This window comes from Spodoptera frugiperda, chromosome 15 (genome assembly GCF_023101765.2).
Source record: "Spodoptera frugiperda isolate SF20-4 chromosome 15, AGI-APGP_CSIRO_Sfru_2.0, whole genome shotgun sequence".
NCBI lineage: Eukaryota > Metazoa > Arthropoda > Insecta > Lepidoptera > Noctuidae > Spodoptera > Spodoptera frugiperda.
In genome coordinates, this window is record NC_064226.1 from 10,068,511 (window position 1) to 10,094,718 (window position 26,208).

The window sequence follows — 26,208 nt, forward strand, 5'->3', positions numbered from 1 at the left end:
GTTGATTTGGGTGAGAATATAGTACCTATACGATACTTTCCACCTCTGGGATTGGAGGGATAATACACGTCATAATAAAGCAACATAACTGGTACCCAAGTAGCAGAATTCTCTTATAAAAAATTAACTTATTAAATTACATGTCTTATAGGAATCTAGTAGACGTATTAACTCAGGGCACAACACATCTTAGAAGATGCTTTAACAGGCATTACTTTCGTTCGAGCTTTACTCGAAAACAACTGAGCATTACTCGATTACTTTCGAACTTTACTCGAAAACAACCGAGCGTGCCTCGAAAACAATCGAGCACTAGGTACCTGAAAACAATCTAGCGTTACCAGAAAACAATCAGACGTCCTTGATAACTTTCAAACGTCTTCGATTACTTTCGAGCCTTTACTCGAAAACAATCGGTCAGTTCGCTCAAAAGCGTTCACGATCTCTTTCGGGCATTACTCAATATCTTTTGAGCGTTATTCGAACACGATCGATCGTTCTCCAAAATAATCGAGCATCTACCGTGACTTTCGAACGTTACTCGATTGCTTTTGAGCGTTATGCGGTAAATGAAGCTCTATAAACGTTTTCAGGATTGCTATAGGATTAAAAAACACATGCTCCTAAGATAATTATAAAACCACATTTTGATACTTGGGTATTATGCTGATCTATCAACATAGGCCAACATATCATCCAACATATCAGTTCTAACTGAAGCGATATTGAGATGTCATAGAAGTTACTTTAAAAAAAATAGAAGCCCTAGTAGTTGCTCCTGTGCGTCCTGTTTGCAAACACGTATGGTACCTAATTCCAGATAATTATGTACTTACTTTATTCCTCTAGCTTCTGGGTGTGTCATTACATTACATTCCGGATCCGCTCTGAATAACAATTTGCAAATCACAAAAATGGTTCCGTGTGAGTATCGAACTCGCGATACCCGGTTGTTTAGTTACAGCCACTGTCATGTACAGTTATTTGTTTAACATACCATTAGGTATCTAAGCCTAAATCTTCTCATTATTATATTTGTAACTAATAGAGAAGGTAGTGGGCACTTAGGCACTTACCTACTACACTTAAAATAACGTAGAAAAGATTCGACGTCCATTTGTAGGTAAATTAGCATAACAATGCTCAGGTTCCTAGGTACTTTCTTTGCAGGATAAATCTAATTAATTTAATCATATTACATTCATAAGTTTAGAGAACGACATAATACCTAGTGCCTATTTAGTAGTATTAACTGTCGACTTGATGTTCCGAGTAGCGTTTGCCTTTCACCGCGCATAGAGACATGGAGATGTTATTGGTACCTTGGTATTGTAGAACGTAATGCCGTATGAATGGCGTATGAGAGGGGACACGCATAGGGCTGCGCCAGTGCGACGTAAACTTTTCGGCTCGCGGTCGCGTATGCGCAACGACTCGAACTTTGCGCGCGCTCGCTCGAACTCGCTTCACGTATCTATTCACTTCCGTAAAATAAAGATAATCGCGCAAGGATCAAAATATTTTGTGTCTAAGTAGTAAATAATAAAAACAAAAAAAAAACAATTAAATAGTGACAGTTTATTCGACTATCGACGTTTTAACGACAATATTTACCTACCTACTGTGGATTTTCAGCATTTCCTGATAAGATTTTTAATTTACAACGGCAGAGAACGAGTGTTTTATTGCTGGAAATAGGTTTGTTGTAATATTTTTGATATTTTCTTAAAAAAATAATCAAGGATAACATACTTAATTAGGTAATTAATGTTTATTTATAGTAATGGTTTTCTTTTTTAAAACCTGTGTCTATTAACATTTGAGTTATTGTAAAAATAAGTTTACTAGGTATTATTTGCAAATATAGGCGCAGGAAGTTTAGAAACATTTTGAGTAACACATTATGCCTTCAAGGTGTTTATTTCTAACTTTGTGTTACGAATTTTTGCATAATATTGTACTTAATCGAAATCCATTTCGTTTCATCTATTCAACTTACAATATCTATACCTACCTAATAAAGCATTCAATTACATATTTATAATACCTACAATTACATACATATCTCTTAATAAAATAGGTAGATTTGGTATTTTGGTATTCATTATAATAAAAAGTTTAGTAATTTAAAGTAGTCAATGCTTTAGGTTGCTAGGTATGTCAAATAAGCTATTGTTCTTGACAAAGCATTCTTGTTAATCACTCATTTATTCAGTTAGTTATAAAAACACAAACCTTATAAATAACAAGATATGTAGAGGGAGAGTCTTGATTTTACACAATTTACTTCAAGGTTTGCCATAAATACCATAATACCTGATTACCTGCTTATTATACCTATACAGGTGGTATGATTTTTTAAGTTTTATGATTAAACTACTTAGTTTCTACCAGAGGCTTCACCCACGTTACCGTTAAGTAGCCTAAGTTTTATTCCAGACCATAATCTACCCCAGTTCCAAATTTCATTCCGATCATTTCAGCCGTTTTGACGTTTTGGTAACAAACAAACTTTTGCATTTATAATATTAACTTCTGCCAGCGGCTTCGCCCACGTCCATGTGGGATAAAAAGTAGCTTAGGTATGTGTTTTTTCAGACCATACTCTATCCCTGTTTCAAATTTCATCCAGATATATTCAGCCGTTTTGAAGTAATTGCGTAACAAACATATGCACAAACACAAAATATTGCATTTATAATATTAGTAATATTATCCTCCGGTTTCAGTAGGTACTGAAATGATATGCAGTAGGTGCAGTGGCTGGTACGGTTTCTATTCCCGAACGGAACAATTTTTTGAGTGATCCACAATTTATTGTTCCGGGACGTGTGTACCTATGTGTTTCTAATTGCAGATGCATCTAGGTACCTACTTATGACAGCAGAAAATCCTAGAGTTCTTTTTTTAAAGAATCTATAGGTACCTAATGTTAAAATCATTGAAAAGAGTCTCGTCATTACTGAACCATAATTACTTATGCAAAATAATAGATAACATAGAAATAGGTACAATAAACCTATTTGATTTTTCCATAAAGGCAAACGATTGAGAAACTCACACAGGTTGCACCAGCAGCCATCATAATAAACATCATACACTCTCAAAGCACTTCAGTTACCCGGTCGGTTATTAAACTTATTACTCATTTACAGCGATGTTTTGAAAATAGTTATTTAAACAGTTCTGATCTTACATCAAATATTATGCCTAATAATTTTGAGAACGATAGGAACGGCTTGTATGTGTAAGTGGTGTCGATTTGACAATGTAAGTAGGTAGGTACTTAGGTATCTGTCTACTCTCTACTATGAGCCCAATAATTGGCATGGATACAAGTCCGAACGCGTAAATAGTAATAAGTACACGGGATTGACATGAGATCAGACACATTTTGTCAAAACTTAGATAGGTACCTGCATCCCGTTGTTGGTTTGGAAAACTTTCGTGTCTTGGTAAATAGGAATTGAAAGCTGAACAAGGGCCCTGGATGTTCTGGTCGTGTTGAGAATCAATAGCCTGTAGGGATTGATATCGATAAGGTCTACCTAAGGGTAAGGGTTGGGTTTTGTCTAAGTTTCCTTTTCTGCATTCATGTTTGTACTTCAACGACTGGTCTTAATAAATCTAGTTGTCGAGATAAATAATAGATTTGGCTAATATAATTCGTCTACACAAATAGTATATTACCATAGAATTTTAACATCCTTAGGTATTTAGTATAGAGCTTACGTTAAAACAACATAATCTGTATCTGCATGCATTAATTCTAATTGCTGAGGATTTTACGTCTTATATTTAGTAAGTGTTACATTAAATCTAGGAGATCTAAATTGATGAGGATGATGTAGAGCTATTGTAAAAATTGTATGTACAATTTAAAACAGGAAGCCATATTACTTACCTAAGATAAATCAATTATTCAAGTTTTTAAAGTAGGTAATCGTAACTCTGTATCATACTTAGGTTGTATAAAAAGTAGAATTTTATGTTATGAGAACTAGAGAACGATCGCATCTCTCTTCCTATTGTAGCGGGAATAATGATTGAGTTGTGTATTTACCTATATATCCAAACATTATATGTGTGACTGCCTCGTTGGCCGAGTGGTTGCAAGTGCGACTGCCGGGCAAGGGGGTTTCGGGTTCGATTCTCGGGTCGGGCGAAGTATTATCGGGCTTTTTTCGGTTTTTCGAAAATTTCTCAGTAGTAGCACGGAGTCTGGAAATGTGCCCGGTATGTGGCAATAGGCTCACCATCTATTTATTGCATGGGACTTACAACGTAAATTGTGAAAAGTGGGTGTACATTGTACAGTGGTATTACATGCCATAATGTGCACCTCTGCCTACCCCTTTGGGGATGAAAAGGCGTGACGATATATATATATGTATGGAACTGCCAAAATTCTGTCTCTAGTAAGCAAAATTTACTGAGAAATGGGTTTTTGGATCTGGCTTTTAATGTAGGGCAGTAGCATTCTCATTGATATTGATCATTTCTAGGTACACATGTGTTGTTACTTACTACAATAATTCGAACAATAGACGATGAATACGGAATCTTTCTTTTTAGTTTATGTGGAATGAACTGCACCTGGCGTTTTACCTATAGGTGGGTAAATTTTTGTACAAATGCACAGACTAGAAATCACCATACGTATGTAGGTAAACTATAGCAGTTTTACGATATCAACTCTTAGGTAATTATTTGATAGCAATGTAGATTTTTCCGATGATGATGATTGTTTGAAATTTTCACATTCATAATTGAATTTATTCGTTCCGAACGCCTTTGTCTTTTTTTAAATTGATGTGGTCCTTACAAATACCAATAAATTGTTCAAATCTTAGTTAAAACCTAACTGCAGTGGCAGTAGGTGCAATTTATTCTTATTTATTTTATAAACATAAAGTTGTTTCGTTCACTAACCGACGGTTTTAAACAAAACAGACAATAATAAACTAATATATAATATAATATTTAATTATTGGAACGTGATTCTGTGCTCTCTGCTAATCCTATGGAGTATTATCTTTGCACAAGGAAAATCACGTAGGACTTGCATTCTGACGGCATAGGTATTGAATGGTTATAGAATTACTTATAGTTGCAGTCGTACATAGATTTAGCTTTAACTTATTTATGAAAATATGACACTTGGTGACGATTTGATACTAAGATTTGATGTGGGTACTTGTACCTACTACCTACATATCCGTAAATAGTAGCCCATAGCACAGGTTATCCTAGATTGGGTTCCTGACTTCCACCAGTAATTAATTGAAGTGCTAACATATTATTTTTATATATGCAAATATGTACCTTAGTTAGGTATGTATGTATAAGTTATAAATATTAATATTTGTAGATAAAATAAAAAAAATATATCTGTTCACAAGAAACTAATATAGATTCCTCTTCCAAAAATCGTGACATGGAACTAAGTATGTATGAACTATTCGACATTGATTCGCATTTTATTAGCGATTGTTTGTAAACAGGTACTTCTTCTTGCAAATAATCGCTACTTCCTTGTCAAACTCATTTACCCGTTGAGGGACAACACATTGTTTTAATCTCACTTTAATCTCGTTAAACGTTAAACGCCTTACGTAAGATATCTATGTAATGACATCTGTTTGTACAAAAATGGTGACAAAAATCAAATTGATTGAATAGATATATTCAATCGATTTCATTTTTGTCACCTATTTCTACTTACACTTAATTGTACTCATCTTCTGCAGTACGGGACTTGCAACATACTTATATTTAACGAATGAAAATTTGACATAGCAATTATCACCTATTTATATTCATATGTGTCTATTATATGTATAACAACGTGGGGGTAAATTATAAGAACAGGTAGGTATAACAAAAGAGGAATTTCTTTCTTCAACATAATCAATACTCGCTATTTTCTTTATTAACGAGTTTCAGTAACATAAAACGTTTATGGCGGTTTTTATGGTCGATTTTTCTTATTGTTGTTCAATTGCAACGTGAATGACTTGATCATATGGTCCGTACTCACGTACGGTATTAGGTATGCGATAGTTTTACTCGAAAGTAACTCAGTACAAATTAACGCGTGGACCGCAGAATTCAAAGCTCAAAGATTCGCACCGAGCCAGCCCGATGGAATTAAATGAAAGTAATTTCCTTCGAAACTACTGGAAGCGAGCCGTTGATCTTTCACCGTTTCCTTTGTGGCATAGACATCCTTTGGCTCAAACTGTTCGGTGAATCCTGAATGGTGCATCTCACTCGATAGATCAATGCTGAATGTGTTTTACTCAAAAGTTTGGCTCGATCGAGTAATACCGTATGTGAGTACGGACCTTTACTGGCCGTCTCTTAGTCTAAAGTAACAAAAAAAAAAAAAAAAAAATGGTACAGGTATCAATTGCGTTTGCGTATCTTAACTTGACATTATTCATTTTTAATTAGTTCCATGTCGTGTCAGATTTGCGGTTTCGAAACAACGAGTAATCGTGAGTAGCGAACGTCGTGTCGTCCCCAAGTATCTACCATTCTAAATATTTGTTTACTTACAATTTCAAGGACTATAGTTTTATTAAGTTGCAAAGAATAAATATTTAGGAACTGCTAATTATAACCTTGGCGGTTTGGCGTTGTAGGTGTGATCAGGTTCAGAAAAAGTGAGATGGGTACAATGTACATGAATCAGAAAAAGTAGATCCTCCCGCTACAAAAAAGCTGGGGTTACGGAAGAAGCTAGGCTCTATCAAACGAGGATACGTTCAGAAGCTCTGCAAATCTTACCGCACCGTCTCTCCTACCCAACGGTAACTCAGCACTTGTAGGTACTCTCCGGAATATTTCCTCTAGAGACTAGATAACATAGACGGGGAATGTTGTTGACCAAAGGCCTTACAAGTGAATGTAGTAAGAACATCGGATATATTTTACATTTTATACGCCTTTGATTTTGTCTAAAATATTATAAAGTCGTCAGTAAAACGTTAACAATCTCTTATAATTGATTGTTTACAAATAATAACTCGACACTTACATGTGGATGTACCATGTATGCATGTTATTGTAATACTTATTATGCAATATGTGTTATCATCGAAATTACATAAGTTATTTAACGACTTAACGCTTAATTTGAGGTCGGTAGCTAAGCTACGTGTAAGCGCAACTTGTTTGAACTTTTACGATCCATACAGGAACTTGCCAAGTTATTTCAAATCCCTACGTGTAATGGTTATTGATTACAGCAATTAAATTATTCTAATTCTAAACGCAAAATTTCGTTTATGTTTTTATTATTTAGTTATTTGTTAAGCAAACTTTTATGGCATGAGATCTATTAAAGATCCTTTATTTCTATGTATGAATCAATTAATTAATGAAAGAGGCCAAGCTCTTTCTTCTTTTTTCTATAAACTTACATATATTCATTAACCAAGCTAAGAATAATTAATTATTAACTTTCTTATCGTTATCGTTAAGTCACGTGTTCAACATGTGTACATGAATCGATATACATTTGTTAGTGTTTCAACAGTTTAAACTAACTACAACGCCTACTTTAAAAATGACCAGGGTCGGATAAAAATTACCCCAGTACAAATTTTTCGTATTTATAATATCAGTGGGATAGTAGCATTGTTATAGTCAGTTTGGTAATTAAAAGGTGCAGGTCCTATCACATAAAAATATAAGTACTATCGGCCAATAGTATCACTAGTAGGACATTGCACCAGTTGACGGTATCACATTGTATGTTGATACCGAAACAACTTACTTATCTTTAACAAAATATTTGTTTTGTGACTCTATGACATTGTTTTATACTATAGAACATTATATATATATATATATATATATTTTTAATATTAAAATTTAAAATTAAAAAAAGTATTAAAAAATAAAATTATTATAAAAATTTAATTAAAACATTGTTTTCCAAACGAGAGGAAATTATACCGTAGTAGTTTAGTTCCTACACATCACATCGTAGTTAGTAGTGAAATGGTTATTTGTAACGAAATTGGCTTAGGTACATTTGTGTCTAGGCGCTCCGGAGCAGATATATGTAGTTAGAGAACTCGGTGCCCCTTATCGGTGCTGAAGGTGGCCACCGGGTTGGTTTTAGTGAGGTAAAAATACCACAATCCCGAGTCTTCCCCCACAAAAAGCTAGGAGGCCTTTTGTAGGTTTCCTCCCGTCATCAAAAAAACCTTTAAATGTAGATGATATTAATGAGTAAAGAGACTATATTGATGCTTTCCTGCTAAAAGAGGGTAAGTGACATTTGACAAACTGGATAGCATCGATATAGAAAATTGTATCCGGTGCTGTAGATTTACAGTATTGAACAAAAACATTGTCGGAGAAAAACTGCAGTGCAACGTTTATTGCGTAATTAGCACAATTTTATTTGCTATTATTCTGTATAAATAATCACAAGTGTTTGCTTGTATTTTTAGCTCTGTCTTGGGATAAATCCCGTGTATATTTTGTTTATGTAGTTTTATTTATATAAGTACGGTACTTCTCTTATGCGGGAATAGGTGCATTATCGAAGGGTGCCTAATGATGTCTTCGGTATATGTTTACCTACGGCAGGTATCTACCTATAGCATATAAAGCTGGTTGCGAAGTGCGACATGTCCTAGCTAGGCAATTAAAATATTTATTAGATTTATGCAACGATCCATTAATATAATTTATTAACGATACGAATCATCGAGTTGTTTTATATTGACGTGTAAACAAATATCCTCAATAATATTTTTTTATTTTTACGTCATATGTATTTATTTCAACATGCAATTTATGGCTATAACGTAGTGGAAATAATACACACGAGTACATATGTACCTATCACATAAATGTATAAAAACTTTACTACAATTATCCGTATACGATTTACGAGCACTTGAAAGTTTTATATAGAAGATTATAAACAAACATTCGCATAGTTGATGGTCACGTGTCTACCGGTACGGAGGTGCCTAGGAAATAAAAGTGCGGGCCTAGGTTTAAATGAATTAATTAGTGTATGAACAGAAGATCGGGTGTAATATATAGTGTCGCCGCTCGGCTGGCTGTTGCGTTTATGGGTGCCCATTGCTTATATTTTGTTACGAATGAGCCATTGTGCTCAACCATTGTTTGCCAACCGGGCCAACTGTAAGTAACTGTGCTCATAACTTCACCACGCCGTGTTAGGTGTGCCGCTTCATATCTCTAATTTAAAGTATTTACTCGTAACTCAATTAGAGAATGTTTGCCTACTTATCATGTACTACTTAATATAAATATGTACACTACATACGAACAAGTTACAGTTTCTGAATAGTGGATTGTTTGAACTACTTTCCTGCAAATCGATGTTTATGATGCATAGATATTGTAAGAGGACGACCAAATCAAACCTGGTCATTTTATTATGATAGTGCTCGACGTTACGATACTCTTTTATGCTGTTCGTTGCACGAGCTCTAGACTGGTACTAAATATTATAAACAAATAGAGGGCGCATAAGTTATTTAAAATACTCGAAGAAAAGCAGAAACAAATAAAGCTAAGTAGTAGCAAAACTTAGGTTTATCTATAGAACAACTGACTGAAAGCCGTCTGGCCATACGTAACTTGTAATTACCATCTAACGACCATATACTCGGAAGGTGGAACGAAAAAAAAATAGCATGTGTGTATAACAATAGTGTTGCAAAATTTGTAATGAATAGAAATGTAACTTTTGTCACATATTCTTCAGCCATTGCAAATAAGTAGGCATTCTATTTTTTTCTCAATTATTAACAGATATTTTAAATTCAAACATTTATACTTAAACAATAATAGTAGTCAGTGTACGTTATAATTAGTTATTTATAGACATAAGAAAATGTTTATCTTTCAGTTTATTTCATTTCTTATACAAGTCCTTGAATTGCAGTTATTATTCAGTGTTAGTTTTCTGATAACATGCGACGACGTTTGAACTGGCGATTTCGTACTTGCACGAACGCTCGTAAATCTATCTCATTTCCTTTGATTGTATCGATTGGAATATCGATACTTTGAATCGATTAAATACAACGTGTTCTGATAGGTATTTACTTACTTACTTGTTTTTGTTGTTACAGGCACTTATCAAGCACCCATCTTCCATGCCTCAGGAACATCGAGAGATAAGCATACATGAGGGAGGCTGGGTGAACAGACACTTCCCCACCTAGTTCAAGCTGACATCCAGTGTGGGAACACACCTTAACAAATTAGTTTAAAGATATAGATATAAGCTACCAAAATGCAGTTCATACGTTCCTTTTTCAAGCGAATAACAGATGATCTCAAACAGAAGAAATTAATTCCATTAAAAATATTGTTTTTCGTACATGCGTCGAGTAAGTATTAGTAACTGTATACGGTACTTGTTTACTTTTCTTTAGTTGTGCTAATATTTGCAATTTTTTTTTAGTCTCTTACTATTGCTTCTAAGTAGTTTGTTCGTGTAACCGCAGGCGTACTTCCCCATATAGCTATTTTTAAATTCATCAGTAAGGTCCTCAATAATGGTGTGAAGAGTTGCAAAAAAAAACACAATTCTAATTAGGAATGTACTTGAGTTTTGATCGATGGTTCGTCCAATCAATGAATTAAACCCAACTAATTTCAAATCGTTTATAAATACGAACGAATAAGTTAATAGACATTACACATAAAATTCATAAATTTTAATAATATTGCAATCTTTGGACTGCGTAGCGGGTGCTACGAGAATATTGCTACGATATACATATTAAGTATTTGTAGCTTTTCAGAGTTTAAAGTCCTGTTGTGGTTTATGTTAGTCCTGTGACGCATATTTTGATGCATTTCCCATACGAAATGTATGAAAATATGTGTCAGTTAAGATAATAATTATAACCAGATATTGTAACTGCTTAGTTGGTCATTTAGTAGAGTTGCAGTGAGATTGTTAAAGACGTGTTTGTTTTTTCCGATTCTTTAGTGTAAACTAGTATATTATGACTACTAGTAACAAAATAGACTAGATATTTAATGAAACTTGTATCTCGAGATTGCCGATGGATGACTGTTGATATTATATTCATGGTTGTCAGGCTTGACAGACGCGTGTAATTAATATTGCAGAGTTAATTTAGAGTACTACCGTACTCAAACACATTAATACCTTAGTATAGAGTTAAAAGCCAGCATAGTTTCTGTACCTGTTATTACCTATGTATGTGTAATAGAGAAGTTACTTGATATCTAGATCACACCAGAGGCGTCACAAGTGCGTTGCCTTTTGGGGCTTAGGAATTTAAGGGTTGTTTGTTGAATTGGGGATTGGGCCTCCGGTAACTTCACTGACACAACGAAACACAACGCAAGCGTTGATTCACGTCGGTTTTCGGTGAGGCCGTAGTATCACTCCGGTCGAGCCGGCCCATTCATGCCGAAGCATGGCTCTCTCACACTTAGCTACCAGTTTACCATAGTTTACAGCTTACCAGTATTATTGGTTGGTTGATATACCTAGTTGGTTTTTACAGACACCAATTCAATGTGTAGTTTTCATGTAAATCAAGAAGTACATTTTTTGTGACCAGACTAATTGCGTATGTACTTAGTAAACATCGACTTTGACCCGTACAGTTTGGTTTTTAATTTTTTATCTCTAATATTCTCTACGGACATGAAAAAAATAACACGCTGAATTCAAAAAAGATTTACATGTATAGAATATGGGTTATTTTACTAAAAAAATCAAGAGGTACTTGTCTAATGGTCAATCATTCTTTTTTTGTAAGACGTTATTCACCTTATAACTGTGGTTTGCTGATGTTACGATGGACGAGCACTGACATTTGACTGGTATACACCAGTACATGTTAGCTTGCTGGACTACTTTAAACATCATCGGCATCATCAGCCTCAATTCTATCCATGCCCCTAGGCTTGCGGTAGCTTGAGGATTACAATTAGGTCACCAAAAGGTCGGCAGATTCTAGTAGAAGACAAATATTAGGCATTCATGACTATACAAAGAACTACAATAGTCAGATAGGCAAACAATGCAAACTAGGGAGGCTACAATTAAGCGTGGTATTTTGCAGCTCTGTTCGTGCTGTACCCGTACCTGACCATCCACATGCGGGAGCTGGGCATCAATGTGGAAGAGACGGCCATCATGTCAGCGGTGACGCCAGTGGTCTCCATCGTCATGCCACCTCTCGCTGGTATGCTGGCCGACAAGATTGGCAACTTCAGAGTAAGTGTACACAATGAAATATTAAGCAGTGCTTGCTTGTTTGACTTATAAATGTGCATTTTTAAATGCGAGAGCGTACATTATTTCAAAATAAAATATAATCTTCCAATGTGTAAAATCTTTAAAAGTGTGTATTCTACAGTACTTCTCAGTGAATTTCAAAAAATAAAAGCCTATCTAAAAACTGATCGATGCTTAATAAACCTTTGCATTTGTTCAGATCGTACCCCGGATTATAGTTTACAATTTTCATAAAGAATAGGATCTTTTGAATATAGAGATGACCTATTTTTCAGTCAAGATAAAGTCTTGGTAGCAAAACGTTTTATTCCTTGGGGACCTCAGGGAGTATGAAATTCAGTCTCATCATCTTTGATATTCTATCAAAGACGTCTAAATTGAAAACTCAATAGTACCTTTTTTCTCTGCCTTCGATTGGGGAATGGGTTTCAGTACTTATACATTTTTAAACAGCAATCCTAAGTTCTAAGGTTGCCTGAGTATTTTTTAGGTAATTAGGTTTAGTACGGACATAAACGTGTTTGGTTCGTTAAGTGCTTGTGTAGTCACGATTTCGTTTTGGGTTAAGAAAATCAGATACATTTAGTTTGACAGTACATGGCCTTTCATCCTTGTCAAAGATAATATGGTTCTGGTCATACGGGTATTTGGCTGTCATTACGAGTAATTACAAAGTTATTAATAGGTTCCGTACAAAGATAAGGCGAGCGAGAGAAGGGTATGAATCATACAAAATATGTATTATCTACCAACACATAACTTACTGTAACCTAAATCCATGTCATCGTAATGTTAAGTCAACCCGATAGGACAAATACTTACTAAATAGTGATCGGTTTGAATAGAGTGTACCTCCTTTTGTACGAACTTAATGAGCTTATCAATTACCTTAATTACCGCAGTGTTAGATAAAGCTACATAAAGAACAGCATTCTGAGTACCTATAATAGTAACTCCAGAACTATTAGTGTAATTTCAATGTCCAGCATATACCGGAAAATGGGAAGAGAAATATAACCAGTCAACTACTGATGACGTAGCGATGACAACTACATTATGTACCATCATGCGGTGACATCTCAATGTCGTTTCAATACTGTGCTTCCAAATTTTTACCAGTACTTGGTACGCAAAATCACTGCTGTCATGCAGGCTCATTGTTATGATGATATGTAGACTAAGCCTAGCTAACACAGTTCATTCGAATACTAATCTAAACGCCCACAATAAGTATTTTAGTGGGTGGCTATGGCTGTATTGAATCTCATGAAACATAAGTGTATGTAGATGAAGCGCTATTACAGCCCATAACCGTCAGATAATTCTAGACATATCTGAAACTGACGGTACGTTAATTGATACGTTTATTAATAATACCTTATATTCAGATAATGTTCCCCTAGCTTTAACCACAGGAAAGCATATAAGTACACAGATACAATTGGAATCGCTAGCAATGAATGAACTAGTTAACTCATTTCCTAAATTAAGGTGTCATTTTTATCCGGTTACCAATTTTGTGTAATTTTGGTAGTGAATCTATTTAGAGGCCCTAATCTGTTTCATTATGTGGCCAATCTTTGTTGTGTGAATCGTTCCGCTGCTATATAATCAAGTTAATCCACAACGTCCGTAACGCGAATGAAACCAATTCTGGCAACAATAACCTTTACCTTGCATTGTGGAGGCATCGCGGACAATTGTCGCTGGACCGACACTGGTACATACAGCGGCAGTGTACAGGGTGTCCTGCGTGCGTCAGTGCATCGACTTGTGGCCCCGGCGGAAACGATTGTTCAACATGCATAACAATCTCATCATATCGACATAAGAAGGAAGAGATCATATTCTCCAAACCATTTGATAAACTTTCAAAAATGGCATCTAACTTGTTATATAAATTGCGGCGTGACGCCCACGCAAATAGCATTGGCCCGATGACGAAGATACAGATGAATAGAGCAACAGAAAAGGAACACCCTGCGTTAGTGTCAACGTAATGGTTTCCTTACCAAAAGCGAGCAATCGTATATTCGTTGCTATCGTCACTGCATCGCTAATTGTGTCATTAATTTTCTGCGACACGCATACCTTTGTCTTCCAGCGCAAAACATTTTCTTCATCGTGGGAATTTAATTGTAACATTAGCGTCGACGTAGGCACCTATCCACTAGCTAGTTGTACCTAGACACACAATGATAACTGGGTGCGTGCCTTGTGTTCCGGTTGCGAGCGTGCGCCCGCGCCGTGCCCTCGAACGTCTCCATTCTCGGATGACATTTGAATTACGACTACAATTGCATCTAAAATCGACTGTTTGACGTAGTTTTGCTGATCATGGATAATAAGTATGGCATCCTGTTTATCGGCCAGAATAAGCACTATTTGTCATTTACGTTTTCATTTAGCCGACCTGCGCTTATTAATTCTACCTCGGTGATCTAACCAGCAGATGAAGACGTATTAGGTACTGTACTCCTATGAACTAGGTAGGAACTCTTTGGGTCTATTCTAGATTAGGTTAAATAAATACCAATGAAAATAAAACATTATGTATAGTTTGAACCGGATCAAGAATTTCTGTGAGTTGAATTTTAGATTTAGATACGTAGATATACAATAATATGTACACTGGTATAAAATACGTGACTTACGAAGTTACGACAAGTAAAGACAAATAATTCATGAACTAAATAGGTAAGTGGAAACAGCCGTCAATGGCTCATTTAAGATTTAGATGACATTGTTAACATAAGTGCAAACTACGTATGAAGGAAATAAGTAGATATCAATTAGCGGTAAATAATGTGTTTACTGGAATATCAGTCTAGAACGTTATGTGTTGTTTATGCATTATATTACTGGCCATCTATACAATATAGCACAGGTTTCTTAAGTACCTATGCACTTGCTAATTCACCTCCATTAAGCAGTACAGTAGTTCTAAGATTCTACATAATTAGTTCTTTGTGATTGACAAGCTGAAGTCAAATGTTTAATTAGAAATGATTACATAAACAAGAGTCCATAGCTCACTTCTCTGTACGGTATAATTAGGTAATTAGACATGTAATTGCTGGTGTCCTAAGTCGATGTTAGCTGTAGAAAGCTTAGTGACAGAAATAGCTTTGTATTTTGTAACAATTGTAGATACTAATATCAGATAAATAATACCAGAAAACGATTAGATGACATGTCGTGTTTTTTTTAATATTTGCAGCAAAGCTGCTGTGTGAAATCCACCATCGTATTAAATTATATATTTTTTGTTAGTTACTGTTGGCGCTGTCGTCGGCTCTGGGCGGTGCTTCAGCATTGTTGTTGCTGGCGGTCCCAGTAGGCCGCATCACCGTCACCTTCCCTCCTGCTGTGGAACTCCTCACTACTTGTGAGGACTCCACTATGAGGCTGGGACTCATGAAGGATTACCCTTGCTTACCACTCCACCCCTACTCATATGACATCAATTTGACGTGAGTTTATAAAAGCATACGTTTATTGAAGATATGTTTGGCCACATACTTGTATTTTAATAAAATATTTTACTGTGTTACAGGGTCCTTTCATGTGGTTTTGTTTGTGATTTACCTAAGGACATTACAACCGATGAGACTAATGCTCTAATACACACTAATTCCTACGACATACACCTGCAATCAACTATTGACTCGCAGCGCCTCGTGTATCGTCACACAGTAATGGCGCAACTTGCCCAAACAATGATTCCGAAGAAGGACCAGAGTACCTCGCGCATCTTGACAAACGATCCATTCTTTAACACTACCATATCGAAAGTATCAGACCACACGATATTCTTCCCAGCGCCAAAGTTGTATCAAATAGAATGCAGTCACGAGTCTACGAATGAAACCTGTTTGTTTGGTAAAGATGATATTTTCAATGAAACAGAAGACCACCTTGATGAAGCGATTCTTCGCATGAGGATATCTCACGACGTGCAGACTGCACCACATGATATAAGGAATTACTGGATACGAGCCGTCTCTGCCGACAATAACTTCACAAAAGATGATGACTACAACGGTATCGACGGAGTTTCATGCAGCGACAATTTTGTGAGTATCTAAATATTAAGAATTGCTTTGCTTCAAAGTGCCACAAACATGTAGTTATAATGTTAGTGTGTCATGGTCTGTGATTGTTATATGTACAAAATGTACATACTAAAGTTGTCAATTGCTTTTAAAACAATCTGAAGTGATAGACTGAATATACTACAAGTGATAACACCGTCAATTGTTTACCAGGGTCAAGATGGAGGAGTTCGAGTGCAGGCAGGGTCGCGAAAATTATCCGGATGTCGCGCGGCGTGCGCTGCTTCTACGCCGCGCAAGAGTCTCTGCGAAAATACTCAGCAGCAAATTGAGCTGGATCCAGCGTTCACGTTCTGGGCATACCTCGCTGTAAGTGACTGTGACCTCTACATCGTACCTATACAAATAAACAAACTTGCCGAATTGTAGAGACGTCTGCCTCGTCTAAGCGGAATTTGAGGAAGAAGTAATAAACGTTAATGAAGCTGAAGATGGATCATGATTACCTAATTCCAGTTCTTACTTACATACGTATACGTAACGAATAAAATTTGTAGTGAGCACGTGGAGCTAACGTAAACTCATGCAGATTGAGCGGATCCGTTGATGGAAAGATTGCCGTCTAATCGTCGCTAACTGGGTAATGGCGAACTTGATACAGTGAGTGGCGACACTGACGACCCGACCCATTGCTCCCCAGTGTTCTCATTCCGTCTGCTAGTCTATCGGCTGCGCCCAACATCCCATTACCACTGAACACTGACTTTTTACTGCCATTTCTATGAAGGTGAAAGAAAAATGCAACAACATGGCTTTAGTTGATTAATGATCACTAATCAAGTATAGAAACTTAACCTGACTTGTTGAAATGTTGAAAAACCTGAGTTACACGCGTAGCTAATGTTTTAGATACGATACGATACGTCGAACCGTTGAAACTTTACCACTTCTCAATATTGTTGAAATATGACATTTCATTATAATTTAATCGATTCGTATACGAACGTAAACATCCGCGTGTTTTTCGATATTTTGGTAAAGCGCAGTAATTAATATGGGTATCTAGAAATAATCTGCATGAATTATGTAATATTGTGTAATATAGTGTTTAGATCAACCGCTAAAAAACAATCAGATATATTTTATTTGAGGTTTTATCGAATTTAAATCATTCATCGTCTTTTGTTGTCGTAAGGTCAAATATATTATTTTCCATAGTCTTCATATATCACTTGAACCAATAATCTGGACAATAATATATTTTTTTTATTTGCAAATCCGAGTAAATAGGGAAAACGTAGCCTGACCAAATATGAATATCCGAATACTAGATGTTACATAATACTCGGAAGGTAATATAATATCTGTGATAATATTATTGCTACATTTACATTAAAGTTTTAATAAAGTGTCGACCTTTTAAATATTAGCAATACACAGATGAAAGGATTAACAAGTTTAAGGTAAACCTCCCCCTTATCGTTTTTCGTTGTCAAACTTTTGGCAGAGTTGTCGTAGTCGGCGTTAGCGGTAGCAAGCTTTGCAGACCGATGATAGATGTCTATAAATCAGTATATTAATGTATAGTTAATAGATTTCCGAACTTAGGCATATACAACGTCAGTTAATCATTGTTTCGCAATGACATCGGCAAGTCTAGTGGCCTTGTCCTCAATATGTGAGAGCTTAGTTACCCACACACGTACTGACTGATGCTTACTATGAGAACATGTAAACACTGAACAGGTATTGTTTATAACCCTGTTAATGTCACGAATGTCTTTGAAAATATAGATGGCCAATCTATTGATTTCGTCAATGTCGCGGTTATGATCTTTATTTTGATATCGTTTAAGACTGTCGCAATCGGGGTTTTTGTATCGTAAGTAACTTTTCATCTTTGACTGCACTGTTGGCCCTGGCTGCCGTGTAAAGTGTAGCGGGTTCGATTCTCATGCAGAACAACTGTTTGTGTGATCCATAAATTGTTATTTCAGTTATACACAATACGTATGTGAATTTGTATGTTTGTAGTGCGTTTACGAACATACAATTTGCACGGCAAAGGAGAAAATCCTAGTGTGGGAAAACGTATTTTGATTTTTTCCAAGTCACATTCAAATTATCTTTTTTTGTCAATCCACAAGAAATAATAACCGAAATAACATGTAAGTACACACATACAATAGGTTTACATACAAATGTTTTTTATTCTTCCTATTTACTTGGTCAGCTACAATATAATAATAGGTGTCATTTTAAAGTACTTGCGTAAAATACACAACATGTAAGTACCTAGAGCATTTATTTACTAGGTGTCAAAAATTATTGCTTGAGATCAACATTCGATCTATACGATACTAATGTAGAAAAAATATAAGAAACTTTTTTTCTTGGAACTTATTATAATTGAGATAATATTACTAGGAAATCAGAGCCAAAAATAGGATAAATAGGTAACCACAAAGCTGTATTATTTTCGTAAAGGTTAATAATTGTGTTTTTCCTAAGGCCAAATGGAAATAGATTCGTCAATATTTGAACCACAGAACATTTGAACCGATGTTTTACGTACGTCATTACGAATTATACTTTATGTACATATACGTATATCTTAATCAATCAGAACATGTGTATATTCATTAATCATTGCTCCATTCTAAAGCATAATGTATTTTCTCACGTGTTTCTGATAACGGTCTCTGAGTAATGTAGGTGCCGACAAAAATATTACAAAAAAGCAACGTCGCGCCTTTTATCCGCTAAGGGGTAGGCAGAGGTGCTCATTCCGACACGTAATGCCGCTATACAATGTACACCCACTTTTCACCATTTGTGTTATAAGTCCCATGTAACAGGGGGTGAGCCTATTGCCATATACTGGACACAATTCCAGACACTGTGCTACTACTGAGAAATTTTCGAAAACCCGAAAATACCCCAGTAATACTTTTTGTCTGACCCGGGAATCGAATCCGAGACCCCTTGTTCGGCAGTCGCACTTGCGACCACTCGACCAACGAGGCAGTCAACCAACGAGGCAGACAAATATTACAAACAAAATATAACTAATCTAAGTAAAAAAAAAGTTTAAAATATTTTTTATATCGAACATTTACGGTACTTTATGTAACTAAATAAATAGATATTCTTATGTGTTCTCGCCCCTAAGGTTCGAGTGTTCATCGGTATCATCGGCGGGACAGCGTTCGCGATGTTTGAAGGAGCTGTGATAGCCATCGTGAGGGAACAGAAGGCGGACTATGGACTCCAGAGGGTGTATGGCAGCATCGGAGGGATGATCTCCTCACCTCTCTCGGGGTTACTCATCGACTACGCTAGTCGCGGGAAGGGATATACCGACTTCAGGTAATAATTTACATATTTTAAAGAATGTGCTGATGTTAAACATTTTGACCATAAGACCAGGACAAATGAGTTTGGTTTATCAACTTTTGAAAGTTGGCTGCTTAACTTAGTGGTTTTCCCATATCTTGTAACACAAGCCACGCGTACCTACTAGAATTTTTACACCTGTGAAAGTTCAAATAAAAAGCAGCAGCAACCAGACAATATCTGCTGACGAACGCATGGGACGTCAAATGAATCATTCTACAATTCTTATTGTTCGCTACAAAATGTTGTTAAAATATTCCGGCGCGTATTTTTTATGAGTAAGAGGCCATTGTTTTGCCTAACATCACATCGCATCAAATCTTTGTTGATTTGTTTGATTGCGAAATGTTAGCGGGGTCATGGAGCAGGCTGAGACAGGCCGTGACCGCTGGTGTATGTAATGCACGTCTGTCCATATACAATATAATGATATATAGGTACCTGTGTACCACTGACAGAATAACAATCATCATGCATTTGATGCAGGCATGTAGGATATTTAGATGGTATGTATTATGTAATGTCGTGTAGTAGGTACCTATTCGTAAAATATTTTTAAAACCTTAATATGAATAAGAAATCCATTGAAACGTTAAGGTTCTTTCTTTGAGAATTTCAGAAGATTATACTTAAGCGGTTGGTTTCTTTAATCCTATGTTATGTGTCTAGACTTGATCTTATCAAGTCTGTGACTGTGACCTCTGTTTGTTTGTTTTTATGTTTTTTGTCTAAGTTGTCAAGAATAGGCGACTTTATGTACTTTTAATAGCGATCATTTGCTATTTTGAATAGCATCAAACAACGTCAATGAAAAAATACAAATACTTAAATTCACTAATCATTTGAAATGACACTAAGACTTACATATTAATGTACCCAAAGACTTGTAACCAAAACAGACCGGCAAACACAGCAGCTAGACTAATCGTTAACTTTAGCAGTAATAGTGTCTATATGGAAATTACATAATCTGTATTTGATTCAGTTGTAGAAAGTTCAGACTTCAAATTGAAGTTTGCGCAACGTCTGATGTTTTAAACTCCATTTCGTTGGTGTTGTAAAGATCGCTTACTGATCTTTACACAAACAAGAGGCGCCAGCACCTAATGAAATATCTTTTTTTGTCTATTGAAAGTTAAATATATCTAGAAATGAATACCAGATATAGTAAGATATTAATGCAGCCCACGTTAACAAATCCAAATTAGATTTCGAGAAAGTTGCGTATCTAGTTCTTTATGATATTTTACTTATGTTATGCATATTTAATATTCAGTTCCTAGTTAAGTTTTTTCTAATATAAAGAGTTTTGCTTTAACCCATTAATAGTCAAAAGGCAAAAAAGATTTAGTCTTTAAATATGTTTATGTATACATTATAGAATACAACGTTTCTACCCTAAATTATTAGGTATTGCCAAATTGGTTACAAACTTATGCTAGTTATACGTATCGTATGTAAATTCCAAACTTTGTTTTCCTAACTCGAAAATCAATTCAGGTTTAGCAATCGATCTATCTTGTGTCGATGAAATAATCGTAGACATTGCCACATAAAGGGGGTAATCGGATCTGTCTAACATTCCAGATACTATCAGACAGTAATAAAATCAGTGTAGGTAACTAATGTATTGTAGAATTATGGATTTATTAGTATACTAAATTATACCATATTACATTACAATAAAGACTCATAAATTATATGGAACGATGTCTTATGTACAAAAGAAATGAACGGCTTGTATTGTTTTTGTATTATACCTTATGAAGGCTTATATTTACGTACATGTGGGTAAATATGTATAGTTGTGACTTGATGACTAAGGTGTCTAAGGTTTGCACAAGTGATTGGCTTTGTTTGTTTTCTCCTATTGTCCGATTGTCCATCCGGGTAAAACCTAAGAAATTATTATCGTCAATTATTTAACGATAAGGAGCCGAATTTGTACATGTTTGCCTAAATACTTATAGTAGATAGTTAATGAATGAAGTAAACATTTGAAGTGATGTTTTCTGATTACGATGTTATTTTTACGTTGCATTGACTTAAGATTTCTGCTGGTTTACATTATATGGTTTTTCTCTGGGGTGCTATTGTACAATAAAGTTGTTGAAAAATGTTGACCAATTAAACGAATAAGTTGATCTTATGTTCCGAAGATTCATGAATGATTTCGAAAAAATTATGGCGTCCTTCTTTTGCTTTTGTAGTCTGTTTAAAACGTCTTGGAAGATAATCCTTTCGATAAGTAAACCTCAACATAATTCTAAGGATTCTAAGAAATAAAGAATACTTGGTTAATTCTTATTTCATGATTTTACTATATGCCGATGCCTTGATAATAATACTCGACTGGTAATAGATATACAGGCGGTGAACGCGGTTATTATTGTAATTACAGACAATACTCACACGCATTATGTAATATTGTCGAAGATGCTGTTTCTAGTCTGTTCGTTGTGCTTTAGGATCATGAATCTGAAATGATGAAAACTCTCTGTAACCTTACCACGATTAAAACAACAACGATTATCAAACTTAAGTTTAGGATTAAGCGAAGTAGAAGTAACTATTACCTGTTCGTTATTTAGGGAGGTGCTTATGGTTAATGCTGACGAATATGATTTTTTTATGAATAAAACTGTCTTCAAGTAAAAAGTATTTACAAGGTATTTTGTCTTATATTTTCAGACCAGCGTTCTACCTGTACGCAGTCTTGAAAGTAGCTTCTGGGGCTCTGATGTTGAGCATAGACCTGGAGTTCAAGCAGCCAGCACAGAATCTTCTAGAAGATGTCATCTCCGTGTTCAGGAACGTTGAAATTGTCGCGTTGTTTATTGCGTGCTTCATTATGGGTAAGGAATAAAAGTAATTGTTTAAATAAGTAGCGTGTGGTTCCGTTTTGGGTAATAAGATTATAGAATCTTACACAACTTTTCTATGTAGGTAATTTCACATTGTGCAATTGGTTTCGAAAAAAAAATATGATTAAAGAGAAAATAAGTTGTTGTTCCAATTTTGAGAATTAAATGAATATCTGGGAATTAAGTTGCGAATTTCTGAAAATTTTGTGATGCATTGTTGAGCTATTGCTATAATCACGTGTTAAAGTATTTTACTTACCTGCAAATTACAATAACATGTCATATTTGCCAAGAATTCAATACCTCGTTCAATTTATTCAGCTGGGTTTCGCCAAAATCTGTTTAATTGTCTTGAAGTAGCTAATAAAGACTGAATTCTTTAATCGAGTATGTTTCCACGATATTGTTTTAAATAAAAATATGATTTGAAATAATGAAATACTACGCATAACATAATATTGTTCTTATTTTTTCAGGAACGGCATGGGGATACATTGAGAGTTTCTTGTTCTGGCTGCTACAAGACTTGGGAGCGTCTCGTTCCTTGATGGGCATCACCATAACTGTTGGAGGTATCGCCGGTCTGCCACTCCTCGTACTCTCGGGCCCTATCATCAGGCGGCTGGGACACGCTAATGTGCTCTTCATCGGATTCATCTTCTACGCTATCAGGTTACTCGGTAAGTTTTGGAAGATTGTATTTTTACGTTTTACGAGTGGTGGGTCACTCAAAGTGTAAGTTGCGAATACTAAAATAACTACACAGGCTATGTACCTATCCAGAAAGTGACAATAACTAATGTTGACTGGGTTATAAAAGAACATATCATTGAACTGCTACAAGAAAATAAATATCTGTCAAGTTTACTTTGTTAATTTACTGTATGATGTACTTATGTAGGTACTTATACTTTTAACTGAACAATAACCGAAGAGACACTCATAACGACTAGTTCCGTGCAATCTTTTGTGTCCTCATCACAACAAATTAGCAATTGTTAAAAGGCAAGTCCTACCTAATTGTCGTGATTAGAATTAAGATCAGTTCAAAAGCGATTGAACTCGAGGTTAGCAGTAGATCGACTCGTTCAGTGACTATGTAAGCTGTGGTTCCACTTTCACCGCTTGGATTCATTTCCCATTTACTGATTTCCCTTTTGTTTCTACGAACTTTCCTAAATGCAAGTCAAGGTACTAAAATAATGTGTCTAGCAATAGGCATTTAGATATTATGAATACTAACAATATTTTGCAAGATTATTGATAAACAAGTATATTCGCATTAGTAAAGTATATGACCAATAAGTAGAAACACAAGCATAATGACGAGACTTGGACAGATTACTATTTACTTACTAAATACCCATGTCAAGTAAATGTAGATACTTTCGAATCGTGAACTGACAAACGAATCAAGAATTAATAGATGCTTAAGAATACTCACAGAGTTGGCGATACGTCATCCATAGTCCAAAGCTCATAGTTATTTTGGATTTTCTTCGAGAAAATTCGAATCTTCCTATCTTTTTATAGACTACATTTGATTTACAACTATACTTATTGACTGATTGTTATGTATTTTATGTACAGGATACTCGTTGATCTACAACCCTTGGCTTTGCCTGGTGTTCGAAGCTCTGGAGTCTGTGACGTCATCACTATCCTTCACTGCAGCGGTGACGTATGCAGCCCGTCTCTCTTCCACCACGACTGACACTTCAGTGCAAGGACTTTTGGGAGGAATCTACTATGGTGTTGGTAGGTTACGAAGTTATATCCTTGTTTCTATGTGTGCCTTTATGTTTGTGATTTCTTGTCAGTGTTGTATAAGGAAGTTATGTAAAGTTATGATTAGCTATTGCTGGGTCGCTGCACAAAGTATGGTTAAGTTTAAAAGATTTGAAAATCAATTTGGCTGAGCAGCTTGCAAGTTTAACTTTCGGAGAAAAGTATGAAGCACATAAAGAAGATGAAAATGTGTCATTACGGTAAACCATACCTGGGACTACTAACTACCTAATGCCTAGTACTAAATATTAATGGCAACAATAGACTGTTGCCAATAATATTAACCTTACTATAGAGTAAAGTTAATACAGAAACATATTTGAGAAGCATCTTTCATAGAAAATTGGCGGGCATTAAATAATATGCTAATTAAAAATGCATACAATAGCATTGTCGTATCCTGTGGGCGACCTTCATTTAGCTTTCTTGCCATATACAGATACAATAATTCATCGACGTCATACCCTACATTTGTATACGTATATAACGTAACTTCAAGCCCCCTCTAGGAGTAAGTAGAGGAAAAATGTAAGGTAATATTTTATAAGCCAGCATTACAAGATTCGTGGAAAAAGTACGTGGATAGGCACATTATAAAATAAAGTAATTCTACCGTAATTTAAGTAAAATAAGTAATGGTTATGGTCGTTACGTATTTTGCAGGCAAAGGAGCTGGCAGTCTTATCGGCGGTTACCTGATGAAGTTCTTCGGTACCAGACCAACGTACCAAATATTTGCCGGTGCGACGTTCATCACTGGTTGCATTTATTATTTATTCAATAAATTCTACTTACGGAAGAGGGCAGTCACTTACGACGACGACTTTTGTAAGAAGAAGCAAACACCAGCTGATGTCGAAGGCAACGAGACTAACAAAGATGGCGATAAAACTGTGCCACCGATAGATGTCGGTAGCAAACCTGAGGCTAAACTAGAGAACTCTGTCGTGGACAAAGTGAAGGAGCCTGACTCGAATCGTGCGAAGTTAGTACCTGACAATGCAGATGGCGGTAGTGACTCCGGAGTCGACAATCCAGCTTACAATGAAACCGAATCATCAGAAAACAGGAAAGAAGAAAGCAAAGTGCCCGCTGTGTGATTCTCACATACAAATTAGTTAAGTAATAGTGTATTAGAAGTCGCCTCGCGACTGTCATAGCAATAATAACTATAATAATAATAGGTTTAAGCTGAATTTAGATTTTAATGAGCGACCTCTATACCTACTTTAAGATTTATTCTGAACCGTATTATAAGCATTTTCTTTTGGAAGCATAAACAATATGGACATTGATGCTAGATTGACTGCATGTACCAGAAAAACAAAAAAAAGTAATTGAGTAATTTGTTATTGTAAATCATAAAATAAGTAATTATAATGTTGTTATCATCCATGTCATGTTTAAATATTAGTTCGAAATGTAAGTAATGAATAAGAAATCACACAATATAATTGTGTTCCTATTGTTTAAGTACCAGAGCAGTGAGTAATACAAATTGATGAATAAATTATAATAGATTAATAATATTTATTAATTAAATATTGTTATTTTATATGTGTTTTGTTTTTTACCCTTTTGTTGTACCATTTACATAGGTCTTTGCTTATCCATTTTGGAAGAAAATATGAAAAATTATATTTAGATTTCACCCATGATCGTCCTACAGCAGGGTAAATGCCTCCATACCCTCTTTCCACTTACTTATCTCTGTTTATACATTCTATGAAATATTTAAGTTTATATAGGTATTCTTAATATGAAAAATATATTAAATAATTTTGATCAACAGTAGGTAATATAAGTTTTAATGTGA

At 35.4% G+C, this 26,208-nt stretch overlaps 1 protein-coding gene across 2 annotated transcripts; it reads left to right on the plus strand.

The window, feature by feature from the left end:
- Positions 1–1,368: 1,368 nt before the first annotated feature.
- Positions 1,369–25,947, plus strand: LOC118273426 (uncharacterized). Of its 2 annotated transcripts, none has more exons than XM_035590398.2 (11): positions 1,369–1,698; positions 10,134–10,394; positions 12,114–12,268; positions 15,563–15,762; positions 15,846–16,365; positions 16,558–16,713; positions 19,517–19,713; positions 22,432–22,595; positions 23,081–23,284; positions 24,195–24,362; positions 25,056–25,947. In XM_035590398.2, the coding sequence occupies exons 2-11, from the start codon at positions 10,298–10,300 to the stop codon at positions 25,490–25,492; spliced, it is 2,298 nt and encodes a 765-aa protein (XP_035446291.2). In that variant the 5' UTR covers positions 1,369–1,698; positions 10,134–10,297; the 3' UTR covers positions 25,493–25,947. The 2 variants fall into 2 exon arrangements, with proteins under 2 accessions (XP_035446291.2, XP_035446299.2); XM_035590406.2 differs by lacking the exon at positions 1,369–1,698 and adding an exon at positions 8,967–9,174.
- The last annotated feature ends 261 nt before the right edge of the window (positions 25,948–26,208 follow it).

Excerpts from the sequence above, each read along its gene's own strand:
- LOC118273426 (XM_035590398.2), top strand. The coding sequence starts at position 10,298 with ATGCAGTTCATACGTTCCTTTTTCAAGCGAATAACAGATGATCTCAAA. Across the intron at positions 15,763-15,845 it reads TCATATGACATCAATTTGAC|GGTCCTTTCATGTGGTTTTG; the intron begins GTGAGTTTATAA and ends ACTGTGTTACAG. Across the intron at positions 16,714-19,516 it reads CGTTCTGGGCATACCTCGCT|GTTCGAGTGTTCATCGGTAT; the intron begins GTAAGTGACTGT and ends CTCGCCCCTAAG.